The sequence below is a fragment of the Phacochoerus africanus genome, chromosome 15 (genome assembly GCF_016906955.1).
Source record: "Phacochoerus africanus isolate WHEZ1 chromosome 15, ROS_Pafr_v1, whole genome shotgun sequence".
Classification (NCBI taxonomy): Eukaryota; Metazoa; Chordata; class Mammalia; order Artiodactyla; family Suidae; genus Phacochoerus; species Phacochoerus africanus.
The window spans coordinates 47419726-47438846 of record NC_062558.1 but is presented as its reverse complement, the minus strand read 5'-3'; the positions used below and the strand labels follow the sequence as shown (position 1 = coordinate 47438846).

Below are 19121 nucleotides of genomic sequence, written 5' to 3'. Positions count from 1 at the left end.
CAGTCCTGCCCCAGACACACACTCCCTAGCCCATCCTGTTCCGCTCCTGTGGTTTTGGCTTCTGGGGCCTAGATCAGCTATTGGAGTTCTTGAAAGGCTTCTGAGCACACTGTAGGTGTGGGATCAGCTGTTGGAGGAGCAGATAGCCATTGGTGGCCCCCTGGTGTGAACTGTTTTAGAGCTGAGCAAGGAGATCCAGCTGCAGAGGCAGCAGGACTCAGGTGTGAAAGGGGCCCTGGACATTGGAGGAAATCCTGGGTGCAGTTCTTACTCTCTTGTGGCCTTCCCCTCCAACTCCAACCCCAGGAGACCCATGTGTTGCAGAGATCCTGTTGGGGTACTAGAAATGAAAGGTGGGAACCTTGGCACTGTGGGTGCTAAGTAAAGAGGCAGAAACAGTCCAAGCCCCACTCCCCTGGCACATTTGACTAAGTCTTTTTCCTTTTTGATGGTAGTTTCCGTTTCTTGAGTATCTACTCAGGTTGTAGGGTAGAGCCGGAAATTTTATGGGTGCTTGTCTGTCTTCTGCTCAAGACAGTACCATCTAGCAGTTATGTATTAACTGCTTTGCAGATGTTGCATTGAGGCCCAGAGAAGCCAGGTTGGGAACCCAGGTCTTCTGACCTTTTGAACTTGAAGTTCATATTTTTTCCCCCTGTGGTGCTTCTTGCTGCTTGTAGAGCATTTTCCTGCCACTTCTTCAGTCCCAGACACACCAGGAGGCAGGGTAGGGATTGTTTTAAAGAAACTAAACCAACTCTTGAAAAGGAATGGGGGTTCTCTTGTGGTGCAGCAGGTTTAGGGTCCAGCATTGTCACTGCAGTAGTTTGGGTCGCTGCTATGGCTTGGGTTTGATCCCTGACCTGGGAACCTCCACTTGCTGTGGGAGTGGCCAGAGGGGGATGGGGCAGTGATTTGTTCATGTCACAAGTGATGTCAGTAGTGAACCAGGCCAGAGTCCAGGAGCCCTGATGGACAGGTAATGTTGTCTAGACTGCCCCAGGAATAGGAGAGTATAGTTTCTGATTGGCCACAAGTATAATGGCCACCTCTTGTCTTGTAGGGTCCAGTGTCCATCAAAGTCCAAGTGCCCAACATGCAGGATAAGACTGAATGGAAGCTTAACGGACAGGTGCTGGTCTTCACCCTTCCACTCACAGACCAGGTATGGGTTGCTGCCACCAACTGGCATCAGGTGCAGGGGAACCAAAGAGCCAGGGGGAAATCTTCCTCCAGCTGCCCTTGCAGGGGCTTGACTAACCTCTCCTTGGACCCATAGGTCTCTGTTATCAAGGTGAAGATTCATGAAGCCACGGGCATGCCAGCAGGGAAACAGAAGCTACAGTATGAGGTGAGTTGGGTGTCTATAGTCCTGCCCCTTGGGTCCTAATGCTTCTGTTGTCCCAGAAGCTAAGTCCCTGATGGAATCAAAGGTGTGGGAAGACACCTGGGTGTGCCATCTAAGTCCATCTTAGAAGTAATGATGCTGGGAGTGCTGGGGCACATTAGCCTGACAGGGTAAGGCTCTTGCAGGGTCACAGCCTAGTCTTGTGTAGGTTCCAAGTGCCTCAGTGATGGGAGTACATATCTGGGGACCTGACTCAGAAGTGCTCTGACAGGTTTCCAGCCCACTGATGGAGCCATCCCAGTCAGTGTAGTTCCAGCCTGGCTTCGTGCACGGACGTGAAGGTGATAGTCTAGCTCACCTCCATGCTACCGGTCATACAAGACTGCTGTGTTCTCCCTCTTTGGACTTCGACAAATCTCTACTCTGAGTGTCAGTTTCCCTCTGTAAAATGAGGCTGTCGAACTAGTTGACCTTGGAAGGTCTTATGACTTGAGAGTCAAAATTTCATGGGGTTGGTCAGGGCCAGAGTTTTTGGGTGTTGACAGAGGGAAAGAGCATGACTTGGTAGGAAGGAAGGAAAAGCACAGCATTCTGGGAGGAACCAGAGACCTTCCCGGCTGCCCTACACCACTCCTTTTCCCACCCCTCCTTCCTTCAAGCCTCTGTGTTTGCTGAGTTCAGAGTGTTGGGAGTCATGAGGTGACTCAGTGTACTCAAGGCCAGATTGCCATGGGCTGAGGCACTCCGTCTGTTTTTTAGGGCATTTTCATCAAGGATTCCAACTCGCTGGCTTACTACAACATGGCCAATGGTGCCGTCATCCACCTGGCCCTCAAGGAGAGAGGCGGGAGGAAGAAGTAGAAGAGAGAAACCTACTGTCAGGTCCCACCACTGCCGTTTTGCCTCTCTTGTGTCCCCTGTCATCGTCGTCGTTCCCCCCCTCCCCTCACCCTGTCCCAGACTCAGGAGACCCTGCCTTGCACATTTGTTTCCCTCTTATTAAGTTTGGAAATTCAAACTGTCCTACAGAGTATTCTCCTCCCGTCCCCCCCAATTGATAGAATAAGAGAGGATTTTCTCAGCCATTCTCCTCCCCAGTGGTCCCTGGAATCCCTTTGTGTTCAGGTCTTGATTTGAGGGGATTCATTTCTCAAAGCAGCCCATTAAGAAATGTGAACCCAGGGATGTCCTGTGAATATTATCGTAGTGCCAGAGTGGCGCTTGCCTGGTAGACTGTGGTTGTTATCATCATCCTTGATCATTTTGTGTCTTACCATCGGCTAATAAACCTCTTGGACCCTTCTTGTGAAATCAGTGTCATGAGACATGTCTCCTGGCCACCTGTGCCCTGTCTAGACCTAGGAGCATGACACAGTACCTTGCGCCTCCTCTTCTGGTCTGAGGAATGCTGGGCTTTTAACTAATTTCTTGCTGCCATCAAGTCTTCTATAATTCTTTCTTAGGTATATTTTTATTGCCTTTTTAAAACATATGGATCCTCCAAAGGCATAGTCCCATATATTTAACAGACTGATACAGAATGCCTTCAGCATATCAGGACTGCAGAAGAACACAGATAGATGGCATGCAAATCCTGGGTCAGGGGCAGCATGCAGATGAGAGTAGAGGGTAGCAGTTTCCTGCTGGCCAGGGATCACTCGTTACCTGATGAGTGACCTTGGGCAGGTGGCTTATCCTGAGTGAGCACAGGTATATGGTGAGGTTTTTTTTAAAAAATGTGTTTATTTTAATAATACATCTTTGTGCCAAGACCATGAACTATTTTAAGGACTTCATAAAATGTAACCAATTACTCCTTATTGTTTTAAGCACTTCATCAATTTTTTTTTTGTCTTTTTGCCATTTGCTTGGGCCGCTCCCGCGGCATGTGGAGGTTCCCAGGCTAGGGGTCTAATCAGAGCTGCAACCACCGGCCACGCCAGAGCCACAGCAATGCAGGATCCAAGCCGCATCTGCAACTTACACCACAGCTCACGGCAACGCCGGATCGTCAAGCCACTGAGTAAGGGCAGGGACCGAACCCACAACCTCATGGTTCCTAGTCAGATTCTTTAACTACTGCGCCACGACGGGAACTCCCACTTCATCAATTTTAAACTCATATAATCTTGATGTAAATATTCCTGGTTTATGCTTCAGTAAACTGAGGCACAGAGAGGCTGAATGACATGCCCACAGTTAACACAATAAGAAGATAAAAAGAGGAGTTCCCGTTGTGGCACAGCAGAAATGAATCCGACGAGTATCTATAAGGATGCGGGTTCGATCCTTGGCTTCGCTTAGTGGGTCGGGGATCCAGAGTTGCCATGAACTGTGGTGTAGATAATTGCTGTGGCTGTGGCCTAGGCCGGCAGCCGTAGCTCCAGTTCAACCCCTTGCCTAGGAACTTCCATATGCCGTGGGTGCGGCCCTAAAAGAAAAAAAAAAAAAAAGAGAGAGAGAATGCATGTGAAACACTTGTCACAGTCCTTGTCCCCTGGTAAGGGCCAGACAGGCTGTTATTTTGAGAATTGTGCTATCACAGGGAGGTGAGTGCTGCTGTGGGTGTTCACAGAGAGGAAGGTGAGAGCCCATTAATAACCATTTCCTGGTTTTAAACCAAAAGTTGATTTCATTCTGAAGATCTCAATTGTGTTTATCCCCTGAGGGTTCCCAGTGTCTTTTCTTCGCAGTCCTTCCATTTCGTCCTCTTGTCTGCCCTGTTAGGTCATCTCTTAGGCCCAGAGGGGTGAGTGAGGCCATTCCCAAGGTCACAGTATTCTAGTCACCATCCCCACCCCCCATGACTCCTTCAGCACCCACCCACCCCCACCCCCGTCAAGCCAAAAGCTTCTGACTCCAGACCTAGGGCTCAGGTGGCCCTTCTGTAGTGCCAGTTATATGGCTTTGCTACAAACTGCTAGCTCCTTCACATTTTTAATTTGGTCAGTGGGATGTTTTTCCTCACTCTGTTGGAATTGGCTTCCCACCTGTAGTTCAAAGTTCTCCCTTGGACCAGGGCTCCTGAAGTAGGCTCCAAGGCTTAGGTGCCTGAAATGAGCCCACTGTTTGTTGCTTCTCCATGGCCAACACCAAAATGCCCCTGAACACCTCCTGGGTCTTGTTCTAGGAGGGAAGGGGGTCAGCAGAGCTAGGGGAGTCCCACACTCCAAACTCTTCTTTTTTCCTGGGGTTGGCTCTGGGGTCGGGGTTCAGAGCAAAGTGTCAGACACTCTCCTTCACAGATCGGCAGATCCCACAGGCCTATGACTGAGACTGTGACTGGAGGCCAGGAATGCTGCTGGGTGGATGTGAGTGAATGGGTCCTTTGAGCTGCCCTCTGGGGTCTGAACTTAGCTTCCCGGAGTTCCTGAATGAACATCTGTCCTGGCTCACTCAGTTGCAGGCAGCCTTGTGATCATCAGTGGCTGCAGGCTCGGCGGGCAGCCCAGTGCTCTGCACTTCTTGTTTAGAGCCTACAGTATGTAGGCAGCCCCTTGCTTACACAGCTTTTCTGATTCTCACTGCATTCCTCTGAGGATCATCTGGCCCATTTTTTAAGATACGGTGGATACCCAAGGCCAGTGAGGGCTCTGGAAGGCCAAAGCAGCTCTTCTATTCCTGGTGACCACACTGTCCTCACTACCTTGCCATGCCAGACTGTGAAGTGGGGAGAAGTGTCCCTGTTGTGGAATTGCTATGAAAACAGCATGGCTTGGTGCTGTCACACTCACTGTAATTTTAAAAACTTGCAGGAAGAGGACTCGAGGAGTAATAGACATTAAGGAATTTCACTTTCAGTTCTACCAGCTGCTTGAAATGAGCACTTGTTATGTAGCCCAGAGGAGGCTACTAATGATTAGATCCATTTCCCATTTTTTTTTTAATTTTTTTATTTTTAAATTTTTTAATGTTTTTATTTTTCCTTTTTTTGGCTGCATCTGAGGCATATAGAGGTTCCCTGGCCAGTGATTGAATCTGAGCCACAGCTGTAGCAACACCAGATCCTTAACCTACTCTGCTGGGCCAGGGATTGAACCAGCAATGCCACAGAGACAAGCCAGATCATTAACCCACTGTACCACAGCAGGAACTCCTCATTTTCCATCTTTATTGTGTTAAGAGAATGTGTACAAAAGTTATATTATGATACTTAAATTGAAATATGTGGTATACTGTAATTAAAGCAATTCTTATAGGTAATATCCCTATAATTCAGAAATCAAAAAGGTAAAAAAAAGTACAGTATAGCTCCTATTTAAGGGTACTCAAATTAGCATATAAGATTTTTAGAAGTATACTTTTTTCGTGTGGGCTTTTTAGGGTCACAGTTAACGGAATACGGAGGTTCCCAGGCTAGGGGTTCCCAGGCTACAGCTGCCAGCTTACACCACAGCCACAGCAACGAGGGATCCGCGATGCATCTGTGACCTCCACCACAGCTCACAGCAATGCTGGATCCTTAACCACTGAGCAAGGCCAGGGATCGAACCCCCCCACGTCATGGTTACTAGTCATATTCCTTTCTGCTGTGCCACAATGGGAACTCCATAGAAGTATACTTTTTTAAGTTTTATTGAAGTATATTAATTTGTAAGGCTGTGGTAATTTCTGCTGTACAACAAAATGACTCAGTCATACATATACACACATCCATTCTCTCAGATTCTTTTTTTTACCACATAGATTTTCACAGAATACTGGGTAGAGTTCTCTGTGCTATACAGCAGGTCCCCAGTGGCCAGTTGTACCATATACCTCAGTGTGCATATACCAATCTAGAAGTATACTTTTTAAAAATAGAAGTGAGGAGTTCCCGCTGTGGTACAGTGGGTTAATGATCTAGCTTATCATTAGCATTGCAGGTTTGATCCCCAGCCCAGCCCAGTGGGTTAAGGATCTGGAGTTGCCACAGGTATGGCTTAGGTCACAGCTCTCTCTCCCTTGGGTTCAGTCCCTGGCCTGGGAACTTATCTATATGCCAAGGATGCAGCTGTAAAAGAAAAAGAGAAAAAAAGCAAGATCTTTTTTTTTTTTCCTCCTTAAGCCTGCGGCATACGGAAATTCCCAGGCTAGGGGTTGAATTGGAGCTGTAGCTGTCAGCCTACGTCATAGCCACAGCCATGGCAGATCCGAACTGCATCTGTAACCTACGCCACAGCTCACAGCAACACTGGATTACTTTTTTTTTTTTTTGTCTTTTTAGGGCTGCACCCTCAGCATGTGGCGGTTCCCAGGCTAGGGGTCTAATCAGAGCTGTAGCTGCCAGCCTACACCACAGCCACAGCAATGCCAGATCCGAGCCGAGTCTTCGACCTACACCACAGCTCATGGCAACGCCAGATCCTTAACCCGCTGAGCAAGGCCAAAAATTGAACCAGCAACCTCATGGTTCCTAGTCGGATTTGTTTCCACTGCACCACGACAGGAACTCCAACACTGGATTCTTAACCCACTGATCAAGGCCTGCATCCTCGTGGATACTAGTCGGGTTCTTAATGCACTGAGCCACAACAGGAACTCCAAGATTTTTTTTTTTCCTTCTGGCCTCATGTATGGCATGTGGAAGTTCCTGGGCAAGGGATCAAACCTGAGCCACAGCTGTGACCCTGGATTCTTTACCCACTGCACCACCAGAGAACTCTGACATACAAGATCTTAAAGTTAACATATAGGAGTTCCTGTCGTGACTCAGCAGAAATGAATCTGACTAGTATCCACAAGGATGCAGGTTTGATATCTGGCCTTGCTCTGGGTTAAGGATCCGGTGTAGCCATGAGCTGTGTTGTAGGTTGAAGACGAGGCTTGGATCCCATGTTCCTGCGGCTCTGGTATAGACCGGAGGCTACAGCTCCAATTCAACCCCTAGCCTGGGAACTTCCATATGCCACGTGTGTGGCCCTAAAAAGACCAAAAACAAACAAATTTATTAACCATCTGATTGGGGGATCTTAATTACATAATTGTTTATAGTTGTACAACCATCATCACAACCCAGTTTTACAGCATTTCCATCCCAAACCCCCAGCCTGTCCCTCCCCAGCAACCTGTCTCCTTTGGTAACCATAAATTTCTCAAAGTCTGTGAGTCGGCTTCTATTCTGCAAATAAGTTCATTATATCCTTTTTTTAGATTCCACATATAAGTGATATACGGTGTTTGTGTCTCTGTCTTCACTTAGCATGGCAATTTCTAGATACATGCATGTTACTGCAAATGCCATTATTTCATTCCTTTTTATGCCTGAGTAATATTCCATCATTATCTACTCCTCTGTCAATGGACATTTAGGTTGTCTCCATGTCTTGGCTGTTGTATATGGTGCTGCAATGAACACTGGGGTACATGTATCTTTTCGAGTCATGGTTTTCTTTGGGTACATGCCCAGAAGCGGGATTGCTAGATAAAACGGTAATTCTATTTTTAGTTTTTTGGAGAATCTCCATACTGTTTTCCACAGTGTTTGCACCAATTTACATTCCTATCAACAGTGGGAAAGGGTTACTTTTTCTCCACACCCTCTCCAGCATTTATTGTTTGTAGACTTTTTGATGATGGCCATTCTGGCTGGTATAGGGTGATACCACATAGTAGTTTTGATTTGCGTTTCTTTAATGATTAGTGATGTTGAACATCTTTTCATGTGTTTTTTGGCCATCCATTGTTTTATTTTATTTTATTTATTTATTTATTTTTGTCTTTGTGCTGATTCTTGGGCCGCTCCCGTGGCATATGGAGACTCCCAGGTTAAGGGTCCAGTCGGAGCTGTAGCTGCCGGCCTGTGCCAGAGACACAGCAACGCGGGATTCGAGCTGCGTCTGCAACCCACACCACAGCTCACGGCAACACCGGATCCTTAACCCACTGAGCAAGGCCGGGGATCGAACCCGCAACTTCATGGTTCCTAGTCAGATTCGTTAACCACTGAGCCACGACAGGAACTCCCATTGTTTTATTTTAAAAATATATATGTGGAGTTCCCGTCGTGGCTCAGTGGTTAATGAACCCCACTAGCAACCATGAGGATGTGAGTTCGATCCCTGGCCTTGCCCATTGGGTTAAGGATCTGGCGTTGCCATGAGCTGTGGTGTAGGTCACAGATGCAGCTTGGATCTGGCATTGCTGTGGCTGTGGTGTTAGCCAGTGGCTACAGCTCCAATTTGACCCCTAGCCTGGGAACCTCCAAATGCTGTGGATGCGACCCTGAAAAGACAAAAGACAAAAAAAACATATGTGTGTGTGTGAAGTTCCCATCGTGGCTCATGGATACGTGGCTAGTACCCATGAAGACAGGTTTGATCCCTGGCTTCCTCAGTGGGTTAAGGATCTGGTGTTTCCGTGAGCTGTGGTGTAGGTCGCAGACTCGGCCTGGATTTGGCATTGCTGTGGCTGTGGTTACAGCTCTGATTCAACCCCTAGGCTGGGAACCTCCATAGCCTTGGGTGTGGCCCTAAAAAAAAAAAAAAAAAAGAAAGAAAGAAAAAAATATATATATATGTGAATAATTCCAGTTACCCTCGAGTCAAACAATCCATAAAGCAGGACAAGATATATTTGTATTCCTTATCATATTGCAGAGAAGGTACTACTCTTGCCTTGAGCTGAGTTTAGTTAAGCCAGCCAGTGTTTCCTGTCCCTGAGCTATAGTGAATAGATGAGGAATAGACATGTGTCCTATTATAAAGTGAAGGAATGCAGCCTCCTCACCATTGGGCGGAAGCTATCAGAAGAGTCATCCATTGTATGTATAGATGGAGAAAGCATGCCTGGAGCAACTGCCTTGAGGGGCTCTAGTTTGAAAGTAAAGCAAACACAGGAAGGAGGGCAAAGGGAAAATAAGAAAAAAAGAAAACAAGGCCAACAAATCCTTGGTGACCACCTCTGGATCAAACTGCTCCTAAAGCTTATGTACCTTTGAATGTTTTTAAGCTGTGGAACTAACCAAGTGCAGTTTTGGGTTAAACCCATTTGAGTTGTATTCTCTGCCACTTAGCAAAAGATTAATTGTTATTCTCAGTGTAGGGGCAAAGAAGCTTCATAGTTTGCTTACTCTTCTTAGGCTTCTGGGCACCAGCTGTCTTCTTTCAGAACCTCAGCTCTACTCTCATGTGGATAAAGGAGAGGGAAATGCAAGGGGGCTTGTGTGAAGGCCTCAGGCTAAATTTCTAGGAATGACCCCAGTAGGACAAGACTTCAGTTTTTCAACACATTTCCTGTAGCCCTGGCCAAGCATCTCATCCTCAAAAGAACATTTAGAGCAGCCAGTCTGCCAGGATGTTTCACAGCATTGCCAAAGTCCTCTTATTTTGTACTCCAGCAAACCAAGTGATTCTGCAGTGTATTCTCTTGGACCCTTCATTCATTCAGTTACTCCTGCTTTCTTACTCTAGTCAGACTACACGGTCTTCTGGGCCTGCTTCCTCTTCTCAGGCTTTGCTCTTGCTGTCCTTCTTCCCATATGCTATTTGCCCAGATGCCTGCAGAGAGGCTTCCTCATTTCCTTCTATCCCACCTCTGCCCTCAGGAGTTACTAGAATAACACCAAGTAAGTTAAAGAGCTCTGGAGTTTGAAGTAAAAAATTATACACTGAGTGTTTGCTGTTGTGCTGGAGGCTTCAGGGTCTGCTCACTGACTCTTCAAGTAATTTTTCTTCTAAAACATCTTTCTAAGTATCTTGGCTTACAGTGTTATGCTAATCACCAAGTAATTATTGACATTCCTGTTTTTCAGATGAGGAAACAGATTCCAAGAAGCTAAGCAGTTTTGCACAAGACCATCCAATTACTGAGGGGCACAGCCATGAAGCAAAGTCTCCCAAGCTATGTGCCACTGGTTAAATTAGGAAAACTCCCCTGCTGCAGCCCCAGGCTGTGGTGGGAAACACTCAAGACAATAATGGAATTTGCAAGTGTGTGGCAAACTACAAATGCTACCACTCCTGCCATTTACTGGGTATCTTCATGTGCCAAATGCTTAGCACACACTATCACCTTAAAAATCTCACAACAACTCCAAGGTGGTTTTTTGTTTTTGTTTTTTTCTTTTTAGGGCTGCACCTTGGGCATACAGAAGTTCCCAGACTAGGGGTTGAATCAGAGCTGCAGCTGCTGGCCTATGCTGCAGCTTGTGGCAACGCCATATCTTTAACCCACTGAGCAAGGCCAGGGATCCAACCACATCCTCACAGAGACAATATCAGGTCCTTAACCCACTGAGCCATAACAGGAACCCTCAAGGAAGTATTTTTTCCTTATTTCCATTTTGCAGATAAGAAAATAGGCTGAGAGGGAGTTCCCGTCGTGGCGCAGTGGTTAGCGAATCCGACTAGGAACCATGAGGTTGCGGGTTCGGTCCCTGGTCTTGCTCAGTGGGTTAAGGATCCGGCGTTGCCGTGAGCTGTGGTGTAGGTTGCAGACGCGGCTCGGATCCCGTGTTGCTGTGGCTCTGGCGTAGGCTGGTGGCTACAGCTCCGATTGGACCCCTAGCCTGGGAACCTCCATATGCCGTGGGAGCAGCCCAAGAAACAAGAAATAGCAACAACAACAACAAAAAAAAAGAAAATAGGCTGAGAGAAGTGACTTGCTCAAGGGGTCACACAGTGATGGCAGAGATTTGAGTCCTGGGTGGTCTTATGTAAGAAAATTAAAAGCTGGAGCATCACAGCCTTAACTTGAGGTCAACATCTGGCCAGTCTCCCAAAGGACACCTGAATGCTTCTAACCTGCCCCCCACCCCTACCGCAAATGCCCCTGGAGTGAACATCACTGTATGTGTCTCACAGAGCTGAACATGTTTGGGATATGAGCCTAGAACCAGAATTAAGGAGTCAGAGGTTTGCCAGGATACTTTGCCAGGCTTGGAGCTTCACATCTGCCCTGGGTGTGTCTGGCTCCTCTTTCTCCCCTGGTATAGGCCTTCATTACGTTTTGAGGCCTACTCCGGCCCTCCTGGGAGCTGGGACTGAGAGCTCACCACTATGGGGCTGCAAGAGAGGTGGGACATGTTCTTCCAGACAGCGAGGTTTTTTTTTTTTTTGTCTTTTTGTCTTTTTTGTTGTTGTTGTTGCTATTTCTTGGGCCGCTCCTCGGCATATGGAGGTTCCCAGGCTAGGGGTCGAATCGGAGCTGTAGCCACCGGCCTACGCCAGAGCCACAGCAACGCAGGATCCGAGCCGCGTCTGCAACCTACACCATAGCTCACGGCAACGCCGGATTGTTAACCCACTGAGCAAGGGCAGGGACCGAACCCGCAACCTCATGGTTCCCAGTCGGATTCGTTAACTGCTGCGCCACGACGGGAACTCCCAGACAGCGAGTTTAAGACCAAAATAGCCTGTGCCCACACTTGTGTCTGCTGTTGCTCTGTTTGTGGAAACCCCCAAGCCTATGGAATGTCAAGACTGCACAGAGAAGTCGTCAAGAATGTCTGGTCCACATGGCGTCAAGGAAACGGCTGGTGAAATCACTCAGGGCTAAGATTCCCCCTTTTGGGGCTGCTTGGGGCCCCTTAACAGGCTGTCCTAGACTCTGCCACTCAGGCGTGGCTCTTCCACGCTCTGGACCTGTTTCATCCACAGGATTACAGGGGAGAGTCAGATGACAGCATGGTTGTGATTTATGAGCCGTAAAGTACTGGACATAAGTGAAGAGCTATCATTATGACTCTGAGTTGATAATCCCTTGGGTCAAAAGTAGGCTGCTGAGAGCTAAGTCTTTATAGATACAATTGGCTCATGCTTCCCAATAGAAGCTGTTGGTAAGAGCTAGGTTCAAATCCTGGCTCTTCCACAAGCTAGTTCTTGCACTACAGGCAGCTGACTTCCCTGCACCTCAGTTTCTTCAACTGTAAAACGGGGCTAAAATTAGTATCTAACTCATTGCTAAAAGATTACATGCAATGGGAGTTCCTGTGTTGCGCAGTGGTAACAAACTCGACTAGAATCCATGAGGATGTGGGTTCCATCCCTGGCCTCGCTCACTGGTTTAAGAATCAGCAGGCATTGTGGTGAGCTGTGGTGCTGGTCTGCAGATGGGATGCCGAGTTGCTGCGGCTGCAGTGTAGGCCAGCAGCTACAGCTCCCATTAGACCCCTAGCCTGGGAACTTCAATATTCTGCAGGTATGGCCCTAAAAAAAAGGACAAAACGAAACAAAAACTTCTACCCAGGTGTTCATAGCAGCACTATTCACAATCACTAAAAGTAGAAACAGACAAAATGTCCATCCACAGATGAGTGGATTTAAAAAGTCCATACAATGGAATAGTTTTTGGCTTTGAAAAGGAATGAAGAATTGATACATACTACAACATGGATGACTCTTGAAAACATGTGGGGTGATAGAAGCCAGACACAAAGCCCACATACATATGATTTCATTTATATGAAATGTCCAGAAAAAACAAAACTTTGGAGACAGATTAGCAGTTGCCAGGGAGTGGGGGAGGAAGGATGGGGAGTGACTGACTGCTAATGGATAGGAATTGCTTTATTTATTTATGCATGCATGCATGCATGCTTTTGTGGGCCTAACCCATGGCATATGGAAGTTCCCAGGCTAGGGATTGACTTGGAGTTACAGCTGCCAGCATAGGTCACAGCAATGTAGAATTCGAGCCGTGTGTGCAATCTTTACCACAGCTCACCTGTACTTAAGTGAGGAGCTATCATTATGACTCTATGAGTTGATATCCCTTAACCCACTGAAGGAGTCCAGGGATAAAATCCTCATGGATTCTGGTTGAGTTTGTTAATTGGTGAGCCAAGACAGAAACTCCTGGATAGGAGTTTCTTTTTGGGGTGATGAAAATGTTCTAAAGTTAGATTATGGTGATGGTTGCACAGCTTTATAAATATGCTTAAAACATTGAATTATACTCTTTAAACAGGTGATTTTTCTCAAGGCTGATGGAAAAATACAAATTACAAGAGATAGTAGGTAGAACTTGGGGCAGTGAGTGGCTCAATAGACAACAGTCATTATTCTTATTAACTAGGTCTCCCTATTTTTTTTTTTTTTTTTTTTTTTGGTCTGGCCGCAGCAAACAAAATTTCCTGGGCCAGGGATCGCTACAGCAGCGACAACGCCAGTTCCTTAACCCGCCAGATCCTTAATCAGGGAACTCCCAGTCTCCCTAACTTAAAGCCCCAGAAGCAGTTGGGGTGGGGGGCTGGTGAACTTCAGCTGGGCCTAGGTTTTAAGTCGCTGAGAGTCGCTGGGAGAGTCCCAGAACCACCGCGGGTCTCCTCGGAGCTTCTCTAATGGGTGAAGCAATCCTCACTCACGTCCCTGGGGTCTCGCGAGGAGCTGGATGCGGGGGTGGGGGGTGCTCGGAAGGCAGATGCGGAATTCCCAACGGATGACTTCGGCCTCAGCTTGCACCGCGCTGCAGGTGACTGGCTGGGTCGCTGCTAACCCGGAAAGGCCAGAGGAGCTCTTTCAGGTGCGCTCTCATGATTGGCAGCCCAGGGGGGAAGGGCTTCGGGAGACGGCTGCCCCGCCCCCTCACGTCGGGCCGGTTGGCGCCAGCCTGGGGGAGGTGGGCGGGCCCTGGGGGTCCACGGCGCCCATTGGGTGTGGAGGGGAGGGAACGCCGGGGAAGGCCTAGGGCCCCGCCCCCGGATTTGCTGCGACCAATGGGCGCGGCACGTGGGCGGGGCGTCGGCGGCAGTCGGGCGGCTGAGGCGGCTGAGGTGGCTGAGGTGGCCGCTGAAGCTGAGGCAGCGGGCGCGGCCGGGATGGCGAAGAGCAGCGGAGAAAACGGGCCGCGCGCTTCCGCAGCCAGGGGGAGCCTGTCGGGGACCCGAGAGAGCCTGGCCCCGGGCCCCGACGCCGCAACGGCCGATGAACTCAGCTCTCTCGGCTCGGACTCAGAGGCCAACGGCTTCGCTGAGCGCCGCATCGACAAGTTCGGCTTCATCGTGGGCTCGCAAGGCGCCGAGGGCGCGTGAGTATGGCTGGGGGCCGGGGCCCGGGGCCGGGGGCGGGCGCGGGACCTGAGAGGAGGGCCTCGACGCGGACCGAGCCGCTCTCAGGAAGGACCGACGTGTCTCAACCAGGAACCAGCGACCCTTATCTCCCTTGCCCCACCCCCACCTCCCCCCTGGCGGATTGACCCGCTTTCACCCTGGAGCCTACTTTCGAGCCTGGGACACGCAGGCCAACCTCACCTCTCCTGCTCGCACCTCCAGACAGACTGACCCGCCCCCAGGAAGGGCTCTCCTCACAACTGCGGACAGATTGACACCTGTCCCAACCCCATCATTACCACTCTCGCCTTAGGGTTGATTGACTTTGCCACCCTGGGCAGGCTCACAGGTGGCCGCCCTTCCCCCAACAGGCCGATGTTCTCCATGCCCCCCCCGCCCCGCCCCCGACCCGCAGATGCCCTTGTTTTAGCAGTCCACTACCCTCATATCAGGGGTATACCTTAGGCAGACTTCAGAGGGACAGACTTCTCTGCCCACACTACATTCCAGGACAGACTGACCCTCACCTCAAGACACACAGACCTCTGAATAGACTGATATTTGTCAGTTCCCTCCTTCTTTGGGACAGACAGTCTCTTCCCCTCATGGAAGGGTCAGAGCAGAGAGTGTTCCCCTCTCCCCTCAGAGGCAGATTTCTCCCTGTCATTAGCAACAGGTGGGCAGACACTCCCCCTTCCCAGTACCCACAAGGTGATGGTACCTCATCTTCAGGATAGACTGTCTTTGTGGATGGTGTGGAAACATGCACCTCCTCTCCAAACACAGACTGGGGCTGGGGGGGCAGCAGCAGGAGACAGCAGTGTCCAGGCTTTTAGCACACCCAGATCCCCTGTACCCAGGCACCCAGCCGGCAGGCAGAGAAATGGGCAGGGAAGCAGCACCTTCCCTTTAAGTGGGGTAAATTGAGCAGCCACATAGAACTTCTTGAGCCTAGTCCTCACAGAGATCATATGTATGGGTTGGTGATCCCTTTAGGAAGGATGGACTCTTGATCCCACTCCCATCTTCCTGTCCTGTCACATGAGACCAGTGTTGTGCACAGAATTGACAAGTCTCCCTTGCGATGGGCCTCCCCTTCAACAGAGAGCCCCAAACAATCACTTGTGGGAGCCCACAGGACTCAGCCATGACCCTACTCCAGAGGGTCCTTCCTCCCCTTCTCTCACCATTTGTGACTGCCCAAGCTTCTCCAGCCTCTGTTATGACTTATGGAAGGGCCTTGATCATCTGTAAGATTTCCACCCCACACAAACAATCCCATAAAGGTCACTTCTGGGATTTTTCCCTAGTCCAAATCCTCATATTCAGCAGGCTCTTTCTCATTTGGAGAGGTGGAGAGAAATGCAGGCCTCTCCCCTCCCCTAAGAAGAGTTCTCTCTTACTCACTGGACTGTGTCCTCCAGCCTCTTTCCACTTACTCACAGCAAGCTAAGCCTTGTCCATTCCAGGACTCAGAGAGCACCCCTTATTCTGATCCCTCACCCTGTCTCAAAGCTTTGTCACAGTTCCCTAGGGATTGGAATGAGAGAACCCAAAGGTGAATTGGAATATATTTTTGAAATGAGGAGCAGATACAAGGGCTCAGGGCCCTGGGAGGAATGAGGTCTAAAAAAGTGGGAAAGGAGTTCACAGTTGCATTTGTGGGTGCTTGGAGGGAAGAGCTCAGATTTGCTGGTGAATTCTGGGAGGTAAGAATTCCTACCATGCTTATCAGGCACTTAATCACATCTCAGGGTACATACAGAGCAGGGTGATATAGTGGAAAAAGGCCAAATTTAGGAAGAAGTCACACTTACTGGCTGTGTGACCATGGGTAAGATCCTGAATCTCTGAGCATATTTACTCACTGTAAAGGGTAACAGTATCACCTACTCCCAAGATTACTGTGGGGATTAAATGAGATAAAGTATTCAAAGGTGCCTAGCACAGTGCCTGGCTCAAGTAGTGGCCCAGAAAAAAATGTTAGTTTCCTTTCCCTTCAAAGGATCTGAAAATTGAGGAGAAAGTGAGCATGTATCTCTGGTATTTGTAGAAAGAGAAAGGCCCCAGGGGAGGACCTCCCTTTGGCTGTAGTCCCCAACCAAGCAGCCAGACATCTGTCTTCCCCACCCTCCAACCACAAACCCAGGCTTTGCAGACACCCTCTGCATCCTTGGTGTCTATACTGCTGGGGCTGAGGTGGGATTCCAGGTCCCTTCCTCTCTCCCTGCCTCACTTTCTTGACTCTGTTGGCTAACCTAAAATCTCTGGTATCTGAAGGCCTGGGATGTTCCCTGTTTAGTTTATATTGTGGTTCAAAAAAAGTCAAAAGTAAGTCTCTGCCCAAGGCTGTAAGAGGGGAAGTTATGAGAAGTTTCAGGGTGGTTGTGCTGAATCCAGTCTCGTGGTTGAGGGCTAGTGGGGCCCAAGTGCTGTCCCAGAAAAGTGAAACATTAGCACTGATGGCTGCAGCAGAGATGGTGGGGACTCTGGCTCCAGATTAAAGGTCCATTTTAGCCATCCTAGGCCAAAGGTTGTCTCAAGATGATAAGTTTTGGCAGTTGCCAGGAGCTGGGGGGATGGGGAAGAATGCAAATCAGAAGCTACCCCACTCAGTTGAGTGTTCGGTGCCTGGCATGAGTAGGTCATAAAATCAGGAGTTCCCGTCGTGGCGCAGTGGTTAACGAATCCGACTAGGAACCATGAGGTTGCGGGTTCGGTCCCTGCCCTTGCTCAGTGGGTTAATGTTCCGGCGTTGCCGTGAGCTGTGGTGTAGGTTGCAGACGCGGCTCGGATCCTGCGTTGCTGTGGCTCTGGCGTAGGCCGGTGGCTACAGCTCCGATTCAACCCCTAGCCTGGGAACCTCCATATGCCGCAGGAGCGGCCCAAGAAATAGCAAAAAGACCAAAAAAAAAAAATCATAGACCCTTTGAGCTAAAAGGGATCTTAAGAGATTGACCAGCTTAACCGTAATTTATAGAGATGAGGGAACTCAGAGAAAACCTTGCTTAAGCATGGGGGATTTCTATTGTGGCTCAGCGGGTTAAGAACCCAACTAGTATCCACAATAATGTGGGTTCGATCACTGTCTTCACTCAGTGGGTTAAAGGATCCGGAATTGCTGTGAGCTGTGGTGTAGATTGCAGAGGCAGCTTAGGTCCCTCATTGCTATGGCTGCAGCTCCAATTCCACCCCTAGCCTGAGAACTTCCATGTGCTGCAGGTGCAGCCCTAAAAAAAAAAAAAAGAAAATCATACAGCATGTTAGTGGCAGAATCAGGACTTGAATACAGGATTTCTGACTCCCAAGTCAGGACAATTTCCACTGCATTTACCATCCATTAATATGGCCTATGGCCCCAGCAGAAAATCAAGGGCTGGACAGGTAGAACAGAAAGTTCATAGCAGGAACCTTTCTGCTCTCACTTTCCCTGGTTTAGCTCAGCACTTTTTTATGTGAAAGTTCCTGGGCCAGGGATTGAACCCACACCATAGCAGCAACCCAAGCTGCTGCAGTAACAATGCTGGATCCTTAACCTGCTGCACCACAGGTGAACTCCTAGCACTTTTGGTTCCCTCAGCAATGTAAGAGGCTAACGAGGATGGCCCAGCAAGGGTAAAAATATGTGGTCATTACCACTTTATTAGACTGATCAGCTTCAGAACTGAGTCCAAACTTATTCACCTTTTTCTCAGGCCTGCAGAGAAGTAAATGCTCAGTTAATATTTATTTACCAAATGACTTTTACTGCTAGACATTTCAAAGTAAGACCTCAGAGATGGCCATCCTTACATAGATAAGTAACCTTGAGGCCTGAGAGAAGGGATTCACCTCATCTCTTCAGTCAGTTAGGAGCAAAGCCAAGAACTGAACCCAGAACTCCTTATTCTCAGCCCTAGGCCCTTTCTACTTCACCTTGTCTGTCTTTTGAACCAAGATGGTCCCTACCTACTCTTGAGCAGTAGCCAGTAAGTGGGGAAAGGCAAGAAGGCAGCCAGCCAGTGAAGGTCCCTGTGGTGGCATGGGTACAGAGGACTGGCCTCCTGAAGCTGGAGTTTCCCACCCAGCTTCATTCTGCTCAGTGCTGCAGGCCAGATGAGGTGAGGAACTATGCTTTCTGGGATCCCGTGGGTGTTGGCTTCCTGTTAGGGAAGAGAGGGATCTGAACTGGGCCCAGGGAAAAACATCTGGAATAGCAGTATTGTCTTGTGCTGATTCCCCTGTACCCTGGGCCCTCCACTTCTTCTAGCCAACAACGGCTGCCCATGACTTTGGAAATCGTAGAATTGGCTTAATTGACATCCCTATAGTTTGGTCTGTGCCAGGTTTTGTTGGGCCAGGGCCCTTCGCCTGCCTCCCTGCTTTTCTACCTCCTTCTCCAGTTTATAAGTTCAAAATATCCTCTTTTCTTGAGCTATGACAGTTCCCAGGAGAACATGGAGCTGGCAGTGGAGTGGTCCCCGGGTGGCCCATCTGGCAGGAGACTGCTGCACATGTGGGGCCCTAGTCTGTGACTCTGGACCACAGGTCCTTCATTTTCTCTCTCCTTCTCTTTCTCCGGCATCAAAGGAAAATCCGGTTTGGTAACCCTGTGGGTGTTCTAGGGCCTCAGACAAGACTTGACTTGATGAAGGAGGGGGCCAGTGCACCAGCTGCTGCCCTGGGAAGGTGCCTGTGTGTCCGCCTGCTAGGAAATCTTAAGCTGTGGGAAAGAGATAAAGCGGTGAGACCTGCTTGATGTTTTGTCCTCCTAGCATCTGGGTCTGAAACAGGACCTTCAGGGGGCCAGTGAGGCCTGGCTCTGGT

At 49.0% G+C, this 19121-nt stretch overlaps 2 protein-coding genes and 1 long non-coding RNA gene across 5 annotated transcripts in view; all 3 read left to right on the top strand.

Moving 5' to 3' along the window:
- SF3A1 (splicing factor 3a subunit 1) overlaps nucleotides 1-10364 on the top strand; it is a 30194-nt gene extending 19830 nt beyond the window's left edge. Inside the window, exons 14-17 of one of the 2 annotated variants that reach the window (XM_047760219.1) lie at nucleotides 1064-1165; nucleotides 1280-1351; nucleotides 2108-2230; nucleotides 10080-10364. In XM_047760219.1, coding sequence (XP_047616175.1) covers nucleotides 1064-1165; nucleotides 1280-1351; nucleotides 2108-2209 — 276 coding nt within the window. In that variant the 3' untranslated portion in view covers nucleotides 2210-2230; nucleotides 10080-10364. Of the gene's footprint in view, nucleotides 1-1063; nucleotides 1166-1279; nucleotides 1352-2107; nucleotides 2660-10079 lie in introns of those variants that run through there. The other variant, XM_047760218.1, reaches the window with a different exon arrangement.
- A 532-nt stretch (nucleotides 10365-10896) lies between these two features.
- LOC125115756 (uncharacterized) lies at nucleotides 10897-11999 on the top strand. The gene is made up of 2 exons (XR_007132165.1): nucleotides 10897-11369; nucleotides 11665-11999. It is a non-coding gene; the product is annotated as an uncharacterized LOC125115756 (long non-coding RNA).
- Nucleotides 12000-13998: 1999 nt separating this feature from the next.
- Nucleotides 13999-19121, top strand: part of TBC1D10A (TBC1 domain family member 10A) — a 33023-nt gene continuing 27900 nt past the window's right edge. Inside the window, exon 1 of one of the 2 annotated variants that reach the window (XM_047760226.1) lies at nucleotides 13999-14293. In XM_047760226.1, the coding sequence (XP_047616182.1) occupies nucleotides 14085-14293 (209 nt within the window). In that variant the 5' untranslated portion in view covers nucleotides 13999-14084. The remainder of the gene's footprint in view (nucleotides 14294-19121) is intronic. The other variant, XM_047760227.1, reaches the window with a different exon arrangement.